Below are 20,976 nucleotides of genomic sequence, written 5' to 3' on the forward strand. Positions count from 1 at the left end.
CTGGACCATTTCGGGCCGTCCAACAGTGCTACTTTATCGCTTCTCCATTTGGAGGGCAAAAATAGCGCACGATGTTCCGATGCGGTTGGTTTGAATGTTGTTCGGTGGCGTCGAAAATCTGCTCTGCTCGACCACCATTGCAATAAGCGTTACTTAGCCGCAACACGCGATCCACGGTCAAATGGGAGGCCAGTATTGAATTAATTAAAACATATTTTTAACCGAAGGATAGGGCAAACATTACCATTTGTTACGGGCATTTCGGCCGGAGCGTTCGTTTGGGCCGTTGGCCTTGCCCTTGGTTTTCCTTTTGGATGCTTTCATCCGGGATTCGTTGTTGAATTTCCAACAGAAACCATTCATGTGCATGTTTGGTAAACATTTTACTAAAGACTTAAGCGATTAAATGGTTAATGGGTTCGTGTTCATTCCGGACGTCTAATATTAGATTGCAATCCGTAAGACAATGCCGCATGAAACGGTAAGAAATGTCCCATTAACCGTTCCATAATCAGTCCCAAGACCGGATATTGGACACCTAAAAATAACGGCACAAAACACATCGGCATTCCGGTTTCATTCCGTTCGGGTTTGGAGCGACTAAATCAACTGTCCACCAATCGAAACAAACTATTTTCGTCCGAACTCATCGCAGCGTCCGGAGGCCCATCAAGTGGTCATCACCTGGCCGAAGTCCGCATTTATCTCACGTCTAAGACCAGGTTTCACCAAACAATGAAAACAATCTGTTCTCGGAGCCACCGGAAGCCGATGACGCAAGCGGTCGGCACCGCCCTGTCAGATTTAAGCTCAGCTCACCGGTTCCAGGTCGTGAAGCCCTCTCGTGGAGGCCACTGGAGGCGGTAAACAAATTTCGGCTAATTGACGATACGCGTCGTCGTCGTCGTCGTCGTTGTCGAAAGGCTTTGTCAATCCTTGGGGCCAAGATTTGCTTCGCTTTCTCTCGCCTAACACGGAGACGGGATTGTTTGCGAGGGCGGCGCACAGGGCGCCTTCGACCGCTTTTTGTTCGGCACAATTCTCCGAACGACGACACGGGGGTCGGCGTTCGGGCTGGGATTTCGTTTATTAGGCACTTTTCGTGGAACCTGCTGGAGACACCGGCTTCGCCGGCCGGCAGTAGAAGATGAGGTAGATAATGTGGCGTGATCATGATGCATGATGAAGTTTCCGAAAGTGACGCCGCCCCGGGCACCGCTTTAAGTTTCGCTGAAACGCGCGCGTAACATCACCGGCCCACCGGTGCGGCTCGGTATTAAGAATCATTAGGCGGCCAGGACAGGGCACGCACACCGGGAGGGTGCCTCCGGAATTGCGATAAAATTACCGCGCTGTTTCCTGGGCTTCTTCAACGCCGCGTGAGGAGGAGCTTCAAACTCTCCTGGTGGCACTTGGAGTTGAAAGTATTCTTTCAACTATGCGCCAGGCGCGCCTCCGAGCGCTCCGAAAGTGCTCCCGACGGTCCCGCTTTGTGCGCGGAACTCGCGCGTGTGCTGAACATGATTCTGTAAACAATGTCAAAGTTTTCGGTGTTTTTGGTTTTCACGGATGGGGTGGGCGAGGGCGCGGACAGTTCTTAGAATCGGACTAACCGAAACTTCTACCGTGCGTATTGCAAAGTCAACATCGCAACCTATTGGCAAGGGCAATAAAACACTGAGCTGCGGTTCCACGGAGCGCTGCGGCAGAAAGAAGTGCCCGCCCCTTTTCGGAGTGAAAGTTCTACGTTCTGCGAATCGTTTAATTTAAATCGCTCCGTTTTAAGAGCCCCCAACAACAGCAGCGGGCGCTTGTTCCGAAAGACTGATTCGAAGACCGTAGCTTTAATGACGACGAGGCCTCGTGGAAAGCAAGAGAATTGGTATTTTTCATTAGTGTTTTGTTAACAATCTTGGAAAACCGTAATTATAAACAAATTTTTCGCTTTCACCGTTTGGTCAAGTTGCTTTCGGGCAGCCATTTTGCGGAAACGTCAAATGATGCAGCATCCAGCAACATAAGCTAAAACTTCAAATCAACATAACCTAAATTCCCTCAAGAATTCGAAATGTTAATATCAAACTTTGAATTTATTTTGGAATAATTTAGTTTCAAATGCTTTTCCCGTTACGTCTTTATGGTCAATCGAGTCTACTGCTAAACGGCCATTTTGCCAGTTGGCTTCTATGTCACGTTGCGTGCTCCGCGTTGCGAGTGTCATGGATTGCTTGGATGGCACACATTTTTTGCCCCCTTTAATGGGAAACCCATTTGGCCGTTGGGTGGAACTTTAAACGAACCATTCTCATTCGCTTTCTCTCTGTCGCCATTGGTCACGCCGTTTAAGTTTTGTTCACTCATTATTGTGGCACTCCGTTCCCCTTCCCCCCATCCCGCTGTCTCTCTGTCCCTCTTTCATCGACCATAGTGGATACCCAACGGGCACCGGAAGTCGTTTGCATAAAAATGCTTTAGCAATAACAAAGGCTTTCCATTCGCGGGACACTCTGCTTTCCGGAGCGTTTCCGGTTTTTGCGGCCCCTGATTTTCCCGTGAAGTGAAACATATGAAAAGGAAGGACAAGAGCAACAAAAAAGAGCGACGGCAAGCGGAAAAAGTGGGCGATAAAACCGGTGCCCGCGGGAAGGAAAATGCATTTCCCAGACAACTGTTTTCCCCTCGGCGGCTCCGGTGGCTCCGGCGAGAAATGGCAAAATTAACAGCGCGCGACTTGCACGACAATCTGTGACTTCTGTTCTCTGGTCACACACACACAGAACCAGCCAGCCAGGAAGGTTTTCCTTATCTCGGCCCACTGTGCCTCTCTCTCTCTCACTCTCTCTGACTTCCTGCCGGTGCTCTTTCACTTGCCGGTGTGAGCGATTTTTCTCGAGGTCAGGTCCGGAAATGTTCGGGCTGCGGCACCGGTCCGGTGTTTGCAACAATTAAGCACCTTGCCCGGCGATGTTTGGCCTCGCCGCACGTCATCGCGCAGCTTCCCCCGGTTTGGGTGGTAGTTGTTGCGTGCTCCGAGTTCCGTGCAATGGCAATGGACACGCTGGAAATCAGCTGGTTTCTAGTTCCGCCCATCTGCCCCCCGACCGAGCGCGGGGCTCGTTCCTTGCCGGCACGGACCGGCAGGTCGCTCAGCAGGGAAACTCGACAGCGGAGAGCAGCAGCAGCAACAGCATAGCATCGCAAGCTCATAAATATGCTCCAGTTTCAAGGTTACCCGGTGCGGCGGCCCGGTTTTCGGACGCATTTTGCATCTCCCGGTCGATGCGATTCCTGGGGCCCTGGCGTTCTCCCGGGGCTCCGAGTGGCCCTGCTGCTGCTGCTGCTGCTGTAGCCGTGCATTTAATGACGTCAGCGGCCGGAGAGTGGAGAGTGTTGTTCGTGGAAAGTTCACGGCTGCAGTAAACGCCGCATCGATCCTTCCTTTGGGGCCAGGACCTTCACGTCCTGGAACACACAGCAGAGCGCAGACAATGGGACTCGACATCGCCATCCGGACGTCCCGACACACTCGCTCGGGAAGCACCGGGTGGTGCCGACCGGGGCAAAAAAGGCTCGCTGGTGACTTTCTATTGTTTCCGGGGCACCGGGATGGGTTTCGCAATTTAAATAAATTCGGAACGGCCACCCGTGCACCCGTGCTGATGCTGCCGATCCTGCCCGACGGTATCCCGACAATCAACAGCGTCTTGTTTCACTTTCGGGTGCCCTGCCCGGTTCCTCTCGGTGCACCCCGAGGGCCGAGCAATTGAAAACTCAGAGTCACCATAAACATTTTACAACCTGCCACTGACTGACCTTCGACTTTAAAGCGTGATTTATTCGCCCGGCCCGGCACGCTGGCTGGCGATGATTCGGCTTTTTACATTCCTTGTTACGTGTGACGATGGCGATGATGCAACCCCGAATCTGGCCACCAACACCGCGAGCTGGCGCAATCCCACCGAAACCGTCCCACAGGCCGTCGTCGTCGTCGTCTGTCCGTTGCGGAATTGCACCGCTCCGATGGCCATCTATCAGGACGATTTATTTGCCTTCTCGCAGCCTCTCGGCGATGATTTACGCGAAGGGACGGGATTCGTTCGTTGTGTTTTGGACTCCATGACAAACCGTCAAAAATCAACAGGAATCCACCACAAACACGGAATCTCAGAGCAATCAACCGCAGCTCTGCGGATGTAAAGTAATTTGGGCACTCCAGGCAATCCAGGGATACTGGCCACAGCGGTGATGTTTGTCTTTAGTCCTGGAGTTCGTGGAATCGAACCAAGGCCAATCACTACGATGTGCTGCGGTGCAGACTTGAAGGTGTACCAATGGCCGGAGGTGCCGAGGATGTTAAAAAGGACTGCAGACCGGCTGCAGCCTTCATGAGGTACATCTGCACCCCAGTGGATGTTCTTTTTTTGCTGGTGTAATTTTGCTCTTTCCGATGAGCGGACCACACAAACTGGACGTACCGTTCCGTTCCGCTCGTCCGTGGCCGAACCGCTTCCTTCCTTGGTCGAACAATCTACGATCGCATTATTCTTCATTAAGCAAACTGATTACACACCGTGGTGATGGTTTCCAGCGAAATCCCAACAAGGCCGCGTCGTGCCGGAGGACACCAGCACGCACCGCATTTGCACACCCTTTTTCCGGGGAAAACGGGCGAGCCCACAGGGACGGCCTTCCAGTTGTGAACAAGTTTTACGTTCAGCGCTCATCTTTCATTTGGAGTAACTAGCATTTGCTATCCGAGGGTCATCCATCTAATCCATTTGATTCAAATATTTTAAAACATAATAATCGCTATTGTTTATTCGATACCAATTAAAGACTAGGAAGCATTCAGTCAGTTATTGAATCGAAACAGAGTGGCAAAGGTCAGCCGCATGGTCTCCCGGGTCCGTGGCCGAACCGCAAGAATTTGAGAGTTGCAGAAATGCTGCTCTGTAATGCCTTTGGCAGCGTGGAGCAGTCAGGACACCATGGACTAATCCTGCCGGAAAAGAGAGAACCGGTTTTCTTCGACGTGGGCTTACCGGCGGAAAACCGGTGTGCTGAGACGTCAACCCACACAAACGGCCGGTGCTGAGTGCTGAAGCAGAAATAAATATATTCTGTGTACACTTTGCTCCGTCCGTGAGCCGTCACGAGCGCGGTGAACGAGAGGACACGTCCACGGTGCACACACACACACACACGTGGCGAAGGAAGTGTCGGAACGAAGGTGTCCAATCTGCTGCAATGTAGTGTGTCTCGGTAACAGGAGACCCGAGACAGGACAGGAGACCCCACCTATAAGCCCGGTAACGGATCCGGGACGAAAGCACGTTTGGTGCGGCGTTTGGGGTGGACCATAATTTATGTGCACTTTCTGGCCCCTGCCCGCCAGTGCCCATTTATGCTCCGAAAGCCCACGCTGACAGGCCGTTGGCGGTGACTATCACACGGTCCGGTTGACCGGCCATCATCCACTATGTCGGCTCCGTGTGCTCGGTGGTGCTAGAGCGCGCTTGACAGGCGCATTCGCTGACCGTCGTTCCGTTTCGTTTGTTTAATCAGGCATTAAAACAATTACCTCTACACGGCCAGGAGCTGGTGCCGTGGTACGTGACAGTGATGGGGAATTAAAACTGTGGTAATGTAACGTTTCAATGGTTAATTAAAACACTTGGCCACAGCGCAGCGGAGTAGCGAAATTCCCTAGAACGGGGCCGGACCTTAAGGTTGTAGCCTGCTGCGATAGAAAGCGAATCTACCTTTTTTTTCGAAAGAGTAGTTGTCGAAATGCTCGCGAATTTCGAACTTCAAAAGTAGTGTTTTAAGAAAAGTATTCCGATTTTTTTAAGAATAGACGGCCACATTGTGGGCCGAACACTAAGTTGCATCCCAAATGTGGGTAGAGTGTGCCTAGTGCATCCAAAGGTGCATCCAAAGTTGCATCGAATGCTATCCCAGGTACGACGGGGCACCGAGAAGGCTTAGTTTTAGTGTCGGCCCACGCGGCGGTGTGCGGTGCATTTGGTGGATGGGATGGCAACATAAAACTCAAAGGTCACCCGTATGCACTGGCATACGCCTTCGCTTTCATACGCCTTACGCCAGCATAAATCCAGCGCTTTATGGGTCTTCTATGCTCGGGGTTTCAAATTTACGTACGCTTTCAGCATTCCGCCTCCGGTCCTACCCGTGGTGGTATATTAGCAACATAACGCCTTGCGCCGTGGCACATAAAGTGTTGCCCACCTATCGGGGAGCACCGCGGTTTCTTTACGGTACCAGTGGGTCATCGTGCAAACAGGTTAATTAAAAAAAGCGGTTGCCCAATAAAGTGGCCCTTTTTCGCTGGAATTTAAAGTGAGTGACAACGTGACGGTGTCCCGCGGTGACTCAGAAAGGTCATCGCGCTGTTAAACAGTAACCCCACCGAAAGGGAAGCACCTTCCGGAAGGCCTCACGAACCCTCGCAACTCGCGGCGAGGGCAAACAAAAAAACATCGCGAACCGGGGAAAGAATATCACCCTAACACAGAGGGGCCCACAAACACACCTAGTAATTGGAATTTTCCCCATTTCGTTTTATTTGCATTTCCACACACACACACTCTCTCTCTCTCTCTCTCTCTCTCTCTTTTTTAATTTTCTCGATTATTTTGTGGAAACGATGGAATTCCTCCGAAAACGCGTGGAGCGGTTAGTGGGCCCCCACCGCCGCCCGGGGAGTTCTGCGGGTACTCGTAAATTGGGCCTTTCCCTCCAGCCGTCCGTCGTCCGGACGGAGGGGACGCTTTTGATGGCTTCCGGTTCACCCCGGGTTTGAACTAATGGTCTCTCCTCTAATTAAGCGTTTACTGCGCGCGGTTACGCCGCGCAAGCGAACGTCGGTGGAGTTGGCGGCGTCCTTCCGTTAACAACAGGTTGTTCCGGCGCCTGCTGAACTTTGACTTTCCGCGTATCGGCACGTGAGGCCCCGCGGTGGGCATTCCTGCCACGCGATTGTTCCGCGTCTCCTCGAAATTGACAGTGATGACGTAACGCGCCTACGGGCACACCGGTTCGTTGGGTACTCCACTCATGAATGAATATTAGGCATGCGTTCCGTAACATGCTCCCAAACATTATTCCACCTACTCTAGATCAAAGATGATGGAGAAAGATTGAGGAGAAAGTATCACGAGAGCGAATTTAATGGCTCGCAAGCTTTATTGCATACTTTCAGGCGCGCATCAATGAACCTTGTGAAAGTTTATCATTAACGATGTTAGAACAATCAATATTATCTGAAGCCGTGCTGAGCATTGGCAAACGAGTGTCAAGTAGCGTTAACCCCTGGCCAGCCGTGCGACACCATCGATCGCGGCGCGTTTCATTAGAAGAGTCTGCTATTTGCACAACCCCAAAAGGGCAAATTTGCATAGTGCGCCTCGCGGGCAGGGCATCCAATTTCGTAGACTGATTCGATTCGCGTTTCGACCAGCCCGAACCGGTGAACTTCATAATTTGACCTTTCGCAGATGCCACAATGAACCACACCAGCCCTATGATCGATCATCAAAATCGCACAACACGATACCACAAGGATGCAGCACGCAGAGCCGTGCCCTGCCCTCGTAGTTTCGTAAAAACAGTACATTACACGAGTCGCATATCGGGCTCCAAGTCACACCGTTGATAGTGGTAAAAGTGGAAAATCTATCCATCCCACAGGCCGGTCCGCCGGAGTTTCGGACGACTGCAGAATCCTCGGCACAATGGTAGAACACATTGTAAGCACACTGTCGTCGATGCCGCCCTCGAGTTGAAACCGAACCGGGGTTGATGCAGGACCGGCTCTTACAGTGACAATAAAACAACATGGCTCCTGCGAAGGTTCTCGGGGTCCGATGTGTAAACGTAGCCCCGGGAAACAGGATATGTCCGCTTTCGTACCTGTCCAAGCTGGTCAAGGGGAAGCTGCACACCCAAGCGTTGCCATCGTTCCAATGATGCCGATGTAACTAACTCGATAGCATTAGCTTCGAATGCGTGCATTGTGCTGTGAGCTGGATGTCCTTTCGAGGAATGGCTCAGAGACTTTAAATCTCGGGCTCGGCGGATCAACAAAGTGTCTACGGAGGTGTTTCGTTTCCGAGTCCGAGTGTTACCGATGCAGATCTGCGCAGCGGAAATAAAAGGGCTTCCGCCGAGCCGCCGCCGTCGCCACCGGGACATTTCGCATTGATCCACCTTGAGAACCAATTTCAAACGGAACGTAGTTACGCAGTTACAAGCTCTGGCAGTTGGCCAAGCCGCCATCGTTGGGACCACAGACCACACTCGGTGCTGCCTCTGCCTGTGTAAGGCGGGCTTCGACGTTCGAAGCGGGTTTGTCGGTTTGACGTGTCGCCACCCTGCTGTTGTTTGCTTGTGGGCTGTCTCTCTGTTCTCTCCGTAGTGCTTTCGATGTGGCCCCGTTTCCTCGGTGGTCCTTCCGGGTTGCGCTAATTGCGCACCGCCACTGCAAGGGATTGAAGGGTTTCGAAATAGAATTAAGCATCAATAATCCATCCACGTTCGGTATCCCAGAACGCGCCCGGTGGGGGCTCTCTCGGTGTCATGACTTTTGTATGAATGAAAGGCATACACAGCGCGCCACACAAGTCGGCACAACGCCACAAAATGCCTATCCGGCTTTTCCGGGCATCCCGGGGGTCCAAGGGGAAGCAGCGCGGGCGGGTGGCCAGGATTGGGCCATGCCGGGCTTCCAAGGAAACTCCGGTGGCTCCAAACTGCGGTTGTGGGGTTTTGGGTGTGTGTGTGTGTTTAGTGCCGGCAAAAGCACACACCTTGATGTGTGTGTGTGTGTGTTATTTTGAAGAAGCCCTCCCATCAAGCGGCAAGGGCCGCTTTCCGACGGCGTGCAACCAGTTCTGAAGGACGAAGCCATAAATGATTCTAACACACACACAGGCGCGCGAGTGCTCACGCACACCTAGAAAGAGAAATTGGCGTAAAGGGCAGCTGAAGGTTGCATGTGGGTAGGGGTGCGAAGCATGACAGCACAAAGCAGGCCGGAGCTTTTGCTTACGTCAAACGCCCGAAGATACACACGGTGGAGGGAGTCCGAAAGCTCAACAGTCGTCCTCGCCGTCGTACATCGTGCCTCAATTTATTCTGTACCTCGACCTCGTCCGTGCGTTCCTCGGTTTTCCCTGGTACCAGCATTCTGAAGGATGCATCAGGAAGAGAGACGGCGAGAGAGAGAGCGAGCGAGAGCTAAGAAAGAATCCTGAAAGAGAGAGCATGAACGAGACGACAAAGAAGAGAGCGAACGAAAGCCCTTCGTGAGCAAATGGGAAAATGATGATTCGGCACTGCCTGCATGACAGGACGTGTACGTCAGTTGATGACTCGCCTCTCGAATGACAGAACTTTGCGTGGGTGGCCAAGGAAAAGGCACACCGCACCATCGCGCGCGTGGGGCTGGCTTCGTGAAAGTGTCCTCCCGCCGTGAAAGTGCTCAGTCTTGGAGGGGAAAATCGGGAATCCGAACGCGGATCCATCGTGCGGTGTGCAAAACGCCACTTTGCCCATCCCTCGGGCGCGGTGATGGCGTGGTGTGCGCTTCCCGCCCTGCCTCCCGTCGTGTCCCGTCCTGAGCGGAAGGTAAAAACAGCTGAATGAAACACAAAATATTTCGGTGTTAGCTCGGGCGAAGGGCTCTCGCGCGTGCGGAACTCACGCGTGTCACTCACTCACACTTCGCGGGCTCCTACTTCTGCGGCACGGTCCTCGCTAGACGGCGGTTGTTTTTAACGGCGTGGATCCTTCAGGGCGGCCCAGGGCGGGGGATGGGTTAGCGCTACAATAACAAAACAAAAGCATAATTCAACATTTGGTCGTTCGTTCGTCCGGTTGGGCAGGATGGGCAGGTCGGATCCGGGTCCGGGCGGCCCCGGTTGGCCACAAAACACACACAAACCCCTGGGCACAACCAGGGGTGGTGGTCCGTGTCACCTGTTTTGCGCCGCGCTGACTGACGGTGGTCGCGTTTATGACGATGAAAGATTTGTCGGCGGAAATTCCATGACAAATCTACCGAAATTAATCACCAACGCCAGTGCTCGGCCCAATGCGATGGGATTTTCCACCCGTTTTTTCGGGGGACTTGGAGTTTGAGCTTTCCTCTGAAAATTGCGCCATCAAACGCAACGCATCGAGAATTACCTGGTCGCGTTAAGGGCGATTACTGATGGAACTTTCCCATGACAGCAGCAACAGATAGTCGCCTCCGGTGGCTCGTATTAAGGCGTCAATTTTTCAATAAGTATTGCTTAAGGGACAAGTGAACTCAGTGACTGTTTTTATTCGAAATACGTCGTAACTGTGCAATAAACCGTTGACGTCAGGCGCGAAGGCGATGCAAGTGACAATAATAATTACTTAGGCGCTGTATTCGGTTTTATATTGGCTCATAAATTGAATAATTAAAAAGAAGCTAGTTTATGGCGGGCAATACACAGGACAGACGACACAGACAACGACGACGACGACGACGACAGCAACGATGGTGGTTAATGAATTTTTCTTTGACAGTTTTATGCAGCACGACACGTGCCTGTGGCATAGATCATCGTTCCGGGGGCGTTCCGCCTGTGCCTGTAGCAAGGTAGCAAACGGTAACAGCAAAAACCGATGCCCAAGGTCGAGATGCCGTGCCGTGTGACGGAAATGAAAGGCAGATAATTCACGAGTGATAAACCCGAAGTCCGATACCGCATTTTAATCCGACGGCCCGTGTTGCTCACACTGCGGCCTGGTTGTTCCTGGGTTCTGGGCAAACACCCTGCGCCCTATAAATTATTCAGCCTCTGCTCCAGGGCACCGGGCCGGGAAAAGGTGGCATAGCGGAGGCCAAAGTCAACAGTTTGTTTAGAGATTAACGAAAATCTTCGGGGAAACGGGGTCCACCTACTTCCCCACCAGTATCCCCAACGGGTTAGTTTGCATCACCAAAGCCAAACACACACACACAAACGACCCGGTGGAGGCGCATGGTGCTTTGTGGAGCATCATTGTTGTGCTATTGTTTCGGGCCCGTTCGGTGCCCTCCCAATAAGAAACCCACGAACTGGGGGGTTTGCAAGTGACATTGGCGGCGGTGGCAATGGATGGCGGCATGATTCGAAGGAAAATTCCACCATCAAACAGCGGCGGACGGCAGCCGGAAGGGCCGGAGGAGGAGGAGAAGCGACAGAAGCGACCCATGATGATGACGACATGACGTGACGACGCAAGAAAAACACACCACACACCACGAGGACACGAGCAGGTCCTGCTGCTGAATGGACCTGTCCCTCGCGGCCAGTGCGCCGGCGCGCCGAAGCGGTGCTTTCACTTCTGTGTGTGCCTACGCGCTTCGTGGAGACGCCGCCGCCGCCGCGAGGTGCTCGGGAGGTTCCGAAAGCTCCGACGCAGTGCTCGGCCGATGATGTAGGCCCACCCCGGCCCACATCACTGGGCCCGAAAACTACGACCACGCGCTTCCGTTCTGGCATCCCCGACCACGATTTCGCGAAACCCCCCCCCCGAGAGCGGTGGCCGCACCAAGCGAAAGCTGCACCGCACTGCGTTCCAGTGTGTGTGTTTCACTTTCGCGATCCGACCGAACCGGACTCCCGAACCGAAGCCGGAACACCCGAGTGGCGGATCCCGAGAGCCGGAGCCCCCGAAGCTCGGGTGGCCAGTGTGCCAGTAAAAGCGACCTGAGCACCGTTCGGTTCCGTTCATTCGCGTTCCATCCCTCGACGAGGCTAGTAGGGTGTTCCGACGGTCCGATAAGCGCGCGTCATGGCCATAACGGCCTCCCCGGGTGGCCACCGCACTACTTACCCCCTACCGAACCGTAGCAGCAGTAGCATCGGCAACAGAAACAACAACAACCACAGTGAGCGCAGTGGCAGTGAACACAAGAAGAACGCTACCAAATAACCACCATACGCGCTCCACGCCACAGAAAATCACAACACACCACAGATTCATTCTCCCATTCACCTCAACTGTCAGAGAGAGTGACGTCTTCGCCCGTCCGTTCGAAAATCGCCAGTAAACTGCGCGATCTCGGCAGCCATTGCAGCCCGTTTCTCTCGATCCCCCTTCTGGTGGTGGTCCCCCTCGCAATTGCCGGGCGCGTGCCGTGTCCCCCCTGGTGGCCCCAGTGTTAATGTTGTTATCGTTGTTGTGTTATTAAGAGCCGCCTCCGGTGAACCGGTCCGGAAGATCGAACGCGTGAGACAAGCGAGACGACAGCTGCGTGTGTGTGTGTGTGACGATCGACGACGACTGCGGTGAGAGTGTCTCCCCTTTTATTCGTGCTGCCGGCTTCAAAAGCTCGCACCAGCGCCGATAGTGATCGAGTGGTACGTGCGTGTGTGTGTGTGTGCGGACGGAATGACAGCTAACAGGCAGCAAGCAAGCACGGCCTGCAATTATCGCTTACCGATCTAATCTCGTGTGCGGTGCGGCTCGTGGAGGCTCGCTCCGTGGCCCCGTCGCTAATTGTGCTGCTCCCAGTCGCAACAGTCGCACGCGCAAAACGGAGCCTACTTGTGAGTGTCCGCAGTATGTGTGGTGCGGCGTGTGCTGTGTGTAAGTGCGCGCTTGCTGTCAGTTGATGAGGTGAGGTTAGGATGGTGACGAGCAGCAGCAGCAGTAGTGAAAGCCACGCCAAAAGAAACGAGCAAACGACACCAAGTGCGCCAGAGTGAAGTGTCCAAACTTGCCCGACGCCCCTGCCGGTTCGTTATGCACGAACTTTTCCAGCCCACGGCGCAGCCCGAGGCTTTCCGGTCCAAGGTTTACCAAGCGCCTCCACCTGGTGCGCTGAATCGGCGTTGAATTAGCTAGGCGATCTACAACTCTACAGTGCGCCGCAGGAGGAATGCCCACCGTACGGTTCCGCTGCTACAGACACTCGGGGTTGACACACTCCCGGACTCCCGGCACGCTAGGATCTCTCTAAGCGCCCAGAACCGGGATAGCGCTTTCTGTAGCTAGTTCTCTATTCGCCAATTCTCCAGCGAACCCCCCCGAGGGAGCCGAGAGAGTGCGTGTCGTTGAGAGAGGAAGGAAACATAAACCGTCCGTCGGCCTTACCTTGATCGCCTTTCGCCCCCTCCTCATCGTCAGCGTAACGCAACGAACAATACGCCACGGCACCTGAGAAACCTGTTGAATACACACAGGTGTCCGCCGCCGCCGCCCGTCGAAGCAGGCCTTTCCCAAGGAACTCTAATCACCGGATCACCGGATCTCCGGTTGCCCGGGGCACGGAAAACGCGGAAACGGACACTGTATTGTTAGAACTCACGCACACGCCTCGCGTTGAAAGAGAGACAGAGAGAGCGGGAGATTGGTGAAACAGAAAGACAGAAGAGTAATTGAACCTTGAGTCGGAGTCGGAGTTGGAGTCAGAGTTGGAGCAACACGTCCGAGTCCGGTGCTGTGTGTGTGTGTGCGTCCGAGCGTGTGGCCGTGTGTGTGCGTGTGTGCGCTAGAGTGTGCGTGTTGCAGAAGTGAAAAATGATCCGAGCACTGCTGCCGGTCCTGGCGTACATGAGCCTGCTACCTGCGAGTTCCTACTCGCTGCACATGGCACGCGATGCCTACATCAAACCGCCACCACCGCCGCCCCCCGCCAACCAGCTGCTGGACGAGCTGGACGACATGTCGGAGCTACTGGCGGCCGAGAACCGGGTGGACCTGATGCGGCCGGCCACCGGTGTGCTGCTGTCCGCCGGACGCACCATGTTGGGACCGGCGCACCAGAAGCTACCCCACGGCGGCGGCGGCGGTAGCTCCAGTTCCGGTAGCAACGGGGGGGCCGCAACCGTGGTCAGCGGCCATCACCAGCGGCAGATGGGTGCCAGCAACAGCAACAGCAACAACAACCTGATGGTGACGAGCAACGAGCTGCCAGAACTGAGCCCCCCACCCGCGCACCTACCGGCCATGGTGCTGCGCCACGGTCCGATCGGTCCGCTGGTCGGCCAGCCACCGCGTGGCCTACAGGAGCTATTCGGAGTGCAGACCAACTTCGACATCCGGGCCGCGCAGCAGCAGCAGCAGCAGCTCGGCTCGAGTTCCTCCTCCAGTATGGACGATCGGGATGAAGACGATGGTGGAGGCGGTGGTGGTGCCGCTGGAGGAGGCGAAGAAGACGACGGAGTGGCCCCGGCGGGGACCGATGCAATACACCAGCGCTCGGCGTCGGCGGCGTCCACAAACAGCAAGCGAGCATCACCCAACGGCGGCCGGAACAAGATGATGGCCGACTCGGGACAAGAGTCGGGCAGTATGCCCTCCCTGCCGCATGGTGTCGCCAACCAGATGATGCTGCGCAGTACCCGTGGCCAGCGCCAGTACGACGTGCCGCAGATCGGTAAGTGGCCTAAGTGTAACGTCGTTTATCTTCTTGTTTTTTGAGGGTGACGAAGATTTTGCACAAAGTTGTTATGCACGGAGAATGATATCTTGACGGATGCTGGCCCTGCTGGCCGTGGACCCGGACACCGGATCGAGTCATCATTCACTTTCACCGGCGCACACCGGTGCGCTGGTCGCAAAACTTTTGTCGTAGCTGCCAGTCGAGATTCCGGTGCCGTGCGAAGATTCGTGCCCAAAGAAAATTCAATTTAGCCCAACTTTGGTCCGACACGGCGAATGAAAATTCCAAAAATCCCGGCCCCGGGATAAGTAAATTCTTCCCCGGGGGTGGAGTGAGGTGGCCAATTTATCATCCGTGCTCGGGCTCGTTCCGGGTTGCATCCAACAAGTGCTCCTCGCCTTGACCGACCGAAAGCGCCACCGGTTTGGACGGTGGTGCACCCGTCGGCGACGACAAGGACGAGGACGAGGACGATGATGGTCGTCGTCGCTTGGCTGGCTGGAAATTAAATCAAATTGCTCACTAAAAATGGTTACGACAATCAAATCAACGTGAATGCACCACCATCCTTCATGTGCCCCTGTCGCCCCCGGGGGGCCCCGCCACTGCGCGATACAGGTGCCTCGGACGAAGCAGTTCTCGGCCGCCCGCTAGTTCTTGGCACAAATCCGAGCTAATCCAGGGATTGCTGCCGCGCGCTGGCCGGGCACCTTCTACGTGAGCCGTGCGCAAATCCGGCGTCGAGCGGAGAACCTATTTTTTATTCCACGACAAGAGCGCGACTCTGACACCGAAGACCGTCGCGCGCTAGTCTGTGACGAAACGGTTGCCCAGGCACGTCCACTTCTCCGTGGGATTAGATACCGGGCCGCGCCACGGAGGAGACCACGCCGTGTGGGTGCTGCCAAAGAAGGTCCGGAGAAAAAAATGGTCGATTCGAAAAATTGAGAGAGAGAGAGAGAAAGAGAGAGAGAGAGAGAGAGAGAGAGAGAGAGAGAGAGAGAGAGAGAGAGAGAGAAGAATTGACGAATAAAAAAGCTCATCCCGTCCCTGGGCTGATCTGGGGGCCGCCGTTTCACCTTCCGATCCGCGTAGGAGTCGCCGGCGAGGTGACATTTTATTTCCACATTTAATGATCTCGCGAGCACAGAGGCCATTGATGGCCATTCGTTCTGTCTCTCTCACTCACTCGCTCACTCGCTTGTCGGGGTGTTATTGGCTGCCCCACGTTCTCTCACTCGCGCTCCAACTTCCGTAACTGGAAACGGGTTACGGATATTTTCTAATACCCGTAGACCGTGCCGGGACGGAAAAGCTCCACGCGTATATTTGCCACGGCCCCGATTCGGTGTCGGAACACATAATAAAATAGCATCCAGCCCGGGAGGCCGCCCGGGAGCTAACGACTTTCACTTCAACTTCGCTGCTCCGACGGCTCTACAGGTACACCGGGGCACCCGGGTCACCCGGGACGTGCTGTGACGGCCGCCAGGTTGCCATGCATTTCAATGAACAGTACGCGGCCTTGATGAAACCTGGCACCACAGGTTTTGGCCCGGCTTTGAAGCCGAAGCGTCCGCTTTGAAGCCCTCACGAAAGCCACGTTACGTGACAGGATCTACGATCTTGTCGAAGTTCAGCGAGGGCCACAGAACGGCGACATCGCTTTCTAAGCCAGCGGAAAATGCTTTTTCATCAATTTCCCAGGGTAAATTGCTGCCAAACGGATATGGAAAAACACGAACAGCTCAGCTTTTGATATGAAAATGATGATTTGGGTTCCGTGCGCGCCCGGTTCCAGTGCCATTGTTGAGCCCACCACCAAAGGGAGAAAGAGAGAGAGTGTGCAATCGGCTGTTCAATGTATTGACACCGACCACCAACAAACCGCCGTCCGCTTCCGAGGGAATCGGCTTCTTCCAGAAGCGGATCAACTCAGGCTTTTGGGGTGCCGCTTCAAACACACCGTTCTTCGTGGAAAACACCTTTCGGAACAGACACATTTCGTGGAAAAGTTTTCATGTTTTGGACGCGCCCCGGTCGGTCGCCGACTTGGAGATCCGGTCGAGCTAACAATGGGTCTATTTCGGTGCCGGCCATCAATTCTCCCATGTCCACAGAGTGACAGAGCAAGAGAGCATTGCTCCGGTCCGGCGCTGATCGTAAGCGGTCTTCTCCTGCTGGGGGTGCCCCCCGAATCCAGAGATCCGGTCGGAACGGGACCACAAGTTCGCAGCAGTCTACGGCAGGGCAGTAAATTGACAATTTACGTTAATGATGATGGCACCCCGTTGCTGGCTGGCTCAAACATATCATCTTTCGATGACACGGTGCTGGCGGTGCGGCCAGTCCAAGTCTCGAACGAACATTCGGCTCCCTTTTCGCGGGGGGCTGATCTTCATATCCAGCGCTGTAATCGGGTCGGACAATCGGGTGATTATGCTGCCACCGGAAACGGCACGCGGACGACGGTAGTGACACACGGTCCAGACGGCGCATCGGAAAGAAACAATAAAACGGTGGCCCCGCGGGGGATTGACCGCGGGATGGGGGACGCACGAACGGCTCACCTGTTGCGCAATTTCCTACCGACTGTCGGCCGGTCGGTCGATCGCTTGTCACTCGCTCTCGCACGGAACTGGCTCCCCGAGGATGTCAATTCACGGGCCATGCGCACGCTCCTGTGTCTTTGTGTGTGTGTTCATCCTTAATTTGTCCCCGAGTGTTGCCCGACGGGGATGGCGGGCGAGTCTTTTATCGAAATTTGCGCTCGAAATTCCGGGAACCGCATCGCCGCCAGACTCACCAGCAGGTGGTATGTGTGCGTGTAAGTGGTCAGTGATGGGACGCACACGCATTCGGATGGTGTGCTCGTACAAAAGGGCTTAGGCCACCTTTCCCACCCTGGTGGCACGTTGCGCCGGACTTGGGCGAATGGAAAATTATTTATTCTTCGATTTTCATTATCTCCACCGGGTCTGGGTCTGGGTCTGCTGCAGCGGGTTCCGATTGCCTTCTCGCGTATAACTTTCGCGCACACAAGCACACTGCATAATTCCGAGGAATCCGAGGCCACCGAGGCGAACTGACGTCTAATTTATGCTGCGGAGCGGAGCTATCCGAGACGGAGCCGCCGGGATGCCGTTTGGCGCGCGATGCAAAGCATAATCCTCTTATTGGCTCGTTTACATAATACTGCGTCGCTCTCTCTCGCTCTCTCTTTCTCGCTCTCTCTCTCTCGCTCTGCCGTTTGGGGATCGTTGTCTATCGATTTGGTGGAAAGAACTTACTCTAGCGCCGTGCGCGAACTATTGATCCGCCGAATCTCCGCAGCATGTAACGGTTCGATAGTTCGCGCAAGGAGTTACAGTTTGCACCACAAAGTTTGCCCCCGAAAGCTCACTCTCTCCAGAGCAATCCTTTGGAGTTGGTCTGGTGGTCCTATTCAGGCATCCGGCGAACTGGGAGAATTCGCGACGAAATTCCCACGTCACGGCGAGGGCTGGCACTAAGTGGCCCCCAACACTCTTAACGGTCATCAACACCACCGGAATTATGATCTCGAATAACGGCACCATCACGACGACGCAGCGTGGCGGCACATTAGGACGCGTCCCTTCGTTCGTGGCGGCTCCCCGTGGCAGGACCGAAACCGGACCACCCGGTGCGGATAGGCCGACGTCGCTTGTCATCATCAGCGGTTAAGCAAATTACGGCCGGAGATTAGCCGGAACAATGAACAGAGCGTGTGAGAGAGAGAGGGCCGCATTCCGAAAACCCCGTTTGGATGCTGCCGGCAATCGAATTAGGCGATGGAGTGGAGCGATTGGTGGCGCGATATAAAAAGAGAGCCCCAGAGACGTCTGCGTCTTGCTTCCCCGGTACGGATATTGCGATTAAAATCCATTACGATCGTAATTTACGAGATGATACGCATTGGAAATGAAAGCGATTTATGAAAGCTTTTAAGAGACTTACAGTGCCCCGGTTCCCGTGTCCGTGTTTGAGATCACGACCACCCGTCAAGGCGATTTTCTTCTCCCCGTAAATTAGATTCCTATCGCGCTTTTTGGGTGCGGTGCCCAAGGTTGGCGCCGCCGTCAGAGATAAAACGGCTGAGGCCGTGCCGTGAGCAGCGACTGTGTACGTATCAATCTTAATTAAAATATTAACTTCTTAATCCTCGGGAAACCTCGGGACGCCGTCGCCGTCGCCGCATCCCGATATCGGTCGCAGGGATACACGGGACACACAATCTGTCTCCCGTTGTGCCCGGTGGCTCACTTTGTGTCTTCTATGGCCTCCCCGTTCGCTCGGGCTCTCGGTCCTTTTTTGATTGATTTCTTCCTTCTTGATTCGACGTAATTCGGTTTAAAATGTTACCATTAGCATTTTTCTTTCCTGCCCCGGGGATTCGGGCCTAGTCAGGAATTGGTGCCGGTCACAAAATCACCCTCCAGGTTCCAGGTCTGGAATTAAGGTCCAAAGGTTAATTAGAAGTGCGAGCAGGACCTGCTGTAGCGGCTGTTTTCCGGGACGGTTCCGAAAACAGACGGTCGAACGGACCGCCCGGAGGCTAGACAGAAGAGATGGACAGATGGAAGGCGTCATTTGACACCGACCACACTGATGTCCTCTTTTTCGGGTTCGACTCACCCTCCCCCCAAGAGAACCAACCGTTGGTGTGTCTGGGACTGTTTTCTTAGTAATGTGGACAAACGAAGACGTTAATGTCTAGGCTCTAGCGTGTGTGTGTGCGGAGGCCCATTCGTTCATTTCTTTTTCCCCGATCCTGTGATGTGACGAGGCAAATCTTCCCACGGACAACAGGGACACATACACACACAGCGGGGGAGCACGATAAAACTCGCACAAGTGGCCGCTCGGACATTAGAGCGGCTTCGGTGGCTTCGACAGCTTGCCGTGCGGTGGAAATTTATGGCCCACGCCAGCTTTCATTAGCCCGGAACGGGAACGGCAGGGGCGGAAAACGTCAGGCAGCGCAGATCTTTCCCAGAGCCATTCAAAGCCCCGGGGCTTCTGTTCGGGGCTTAATCTCGTGTCCTGATGACACCCAAGATGATTGGCGGCGGCGGTCAGTGGAGCGAGCGAGTAACCGCAACGGGCATGATGCTAATGAAAACGATACCAACCCACCGTCGATTTTCGGTGAAACCGGGACAGATTCCTGTCACCACACACGGGCACACACGCACACGCGTTCCGGTTGAACAAATTTGGGACCGTTCGGGTTGGGTTACTTCGGGGTGTGACATTTTGGTGACATTTGCATTTGGCGCGGGCAGAGGCACTCTTTGATTGGAGATGACGTTGCTATGCACGACTGGGCGAAAGCACGAGAGATCAACCAGAGCGTGGCGTGAGCATGAAGGCGAGAGAAGGGCCTGTCTTTGTCTTTCGAATGTTCCGCAAGACACACCATGCTGTGGTATGGTAACTATGGTCGCATTAAAGCAAGGTTGATGAAGGATGACGGGATGCTCCGTCCATTGGTACACGGTACGTATGTGTGTCGGTTCGTCGATTGCTGCGACCGGACAGTGAAGTGACAGCTGTGGGGAATGCTGAGATTGACTGATGGACTGATGGAGTTTTTTGTAACTTTCCTGAATCAAAACAAACTTGCAAGGACGTCGATTCCAGGTCGAAAAGTGAATATTTAGTGGAATTACTTTTATTCCAATCTCGGGTAGAATGCAGATATACGAAAACAAGACCAAATTCATTCACGGGGCACCGAGCCAAAAATACTGGTCACGGACTTCACCTTGCTAGGATCGAAGGTTAGCACCGACAGCGGCATAACTGAGAAGGCTCTCGCCAGGCCGCGGTGGGCTGGTCATGTCATGAGACTGAGGCGGATGACGAACCAGTCCCTAAAGAACCCTTATTAACCGAACAGCCAGAAGCGACGGACAGACGGACGGACTGAGGGGACTTTTTGGCATCTCTTGTCTCGCGCCTATCGACTAGCGAAGCGATTTAAAACGCCCACATGCCGCCTCCAGTAACTGCCGACTGTCAATTTATGGCCCTCACTCACAATCGCTGATAGATTCATGTGCTTCAAATGCCCCGCTGAGACCACCCAAGTGCCGAGTGCCAACTTCAAAATGGTCCGTGATGGTCTGGTGGTATAAAATGGTACTTAAAATTATTATTACACCAGCCGCCCTCCGCGGGGGGTTTACACAAACGAGAACGGCCAAAATGTTGGCCGCCACCGATGCTTCCTGAGGCCGACCAATTTATCATCCCGCTGGTTGGGCCCTTCGAGTAGAAGCCCTCCCAAAAGCCCAGGCCAGCCAGCCAGCCAGTTGCATCACTCACAAGCACAGCGGCAGCGGGTACCGTGATGTGATGCGTTTGCGTGGGACGTGGCCATAAAATTCGGCCCCAACAATGCAACAGCCAGCAGATGGGCGGCGGCGGCGACGGTGGCCCGACTGCCATTTCGCCAAACGCGCCCGGCCAGCAGATTCACGTCGCGTCGGAAGCGGTCTATCATAAGAATGTCTTGTGGAGCT

At 54.4% G+C, this 20,976-nt stretch overlaps 1 protein-coding gene across 1 annotated transcript in view; it reads left to right on the forward strand.

Annotated features, from left to right (window-relative positions):
- Window positions 1-13,563: 13,563 nt before the first annotated feature.
- Window positions 13,564-20,976, forward strand: part of LOC128267972 (uncharacterized) — a 29,946-nt gene continuing 22,533 nt past the window's right edge. Inside the window, exon 1 of the mRNA XM_053004948.1 lies at window positions 13,564-14,422. Coding sequence (XP_052860908.1) covers window positions 13,564-14,422 — 859 coding nt within the window. The remainder of the gene's footprint in view (window positions 14,423-20,976) is intronic.

Source organism: Anopheles cruzii, chromosome 2, assembly GCF_943734635.1.
Source record: "Anopheles cruzii chromosome 2, idAnoCruzAS_RS32_06, whole genome shotgun sequence".
NCBI classification, from domain to species: domain Eukaryota; kingdom Metazoa; phylum Arthropoda; class Insecta; order Diptera; family Culicidae; genus Anopheles; species Anopheles cruzii.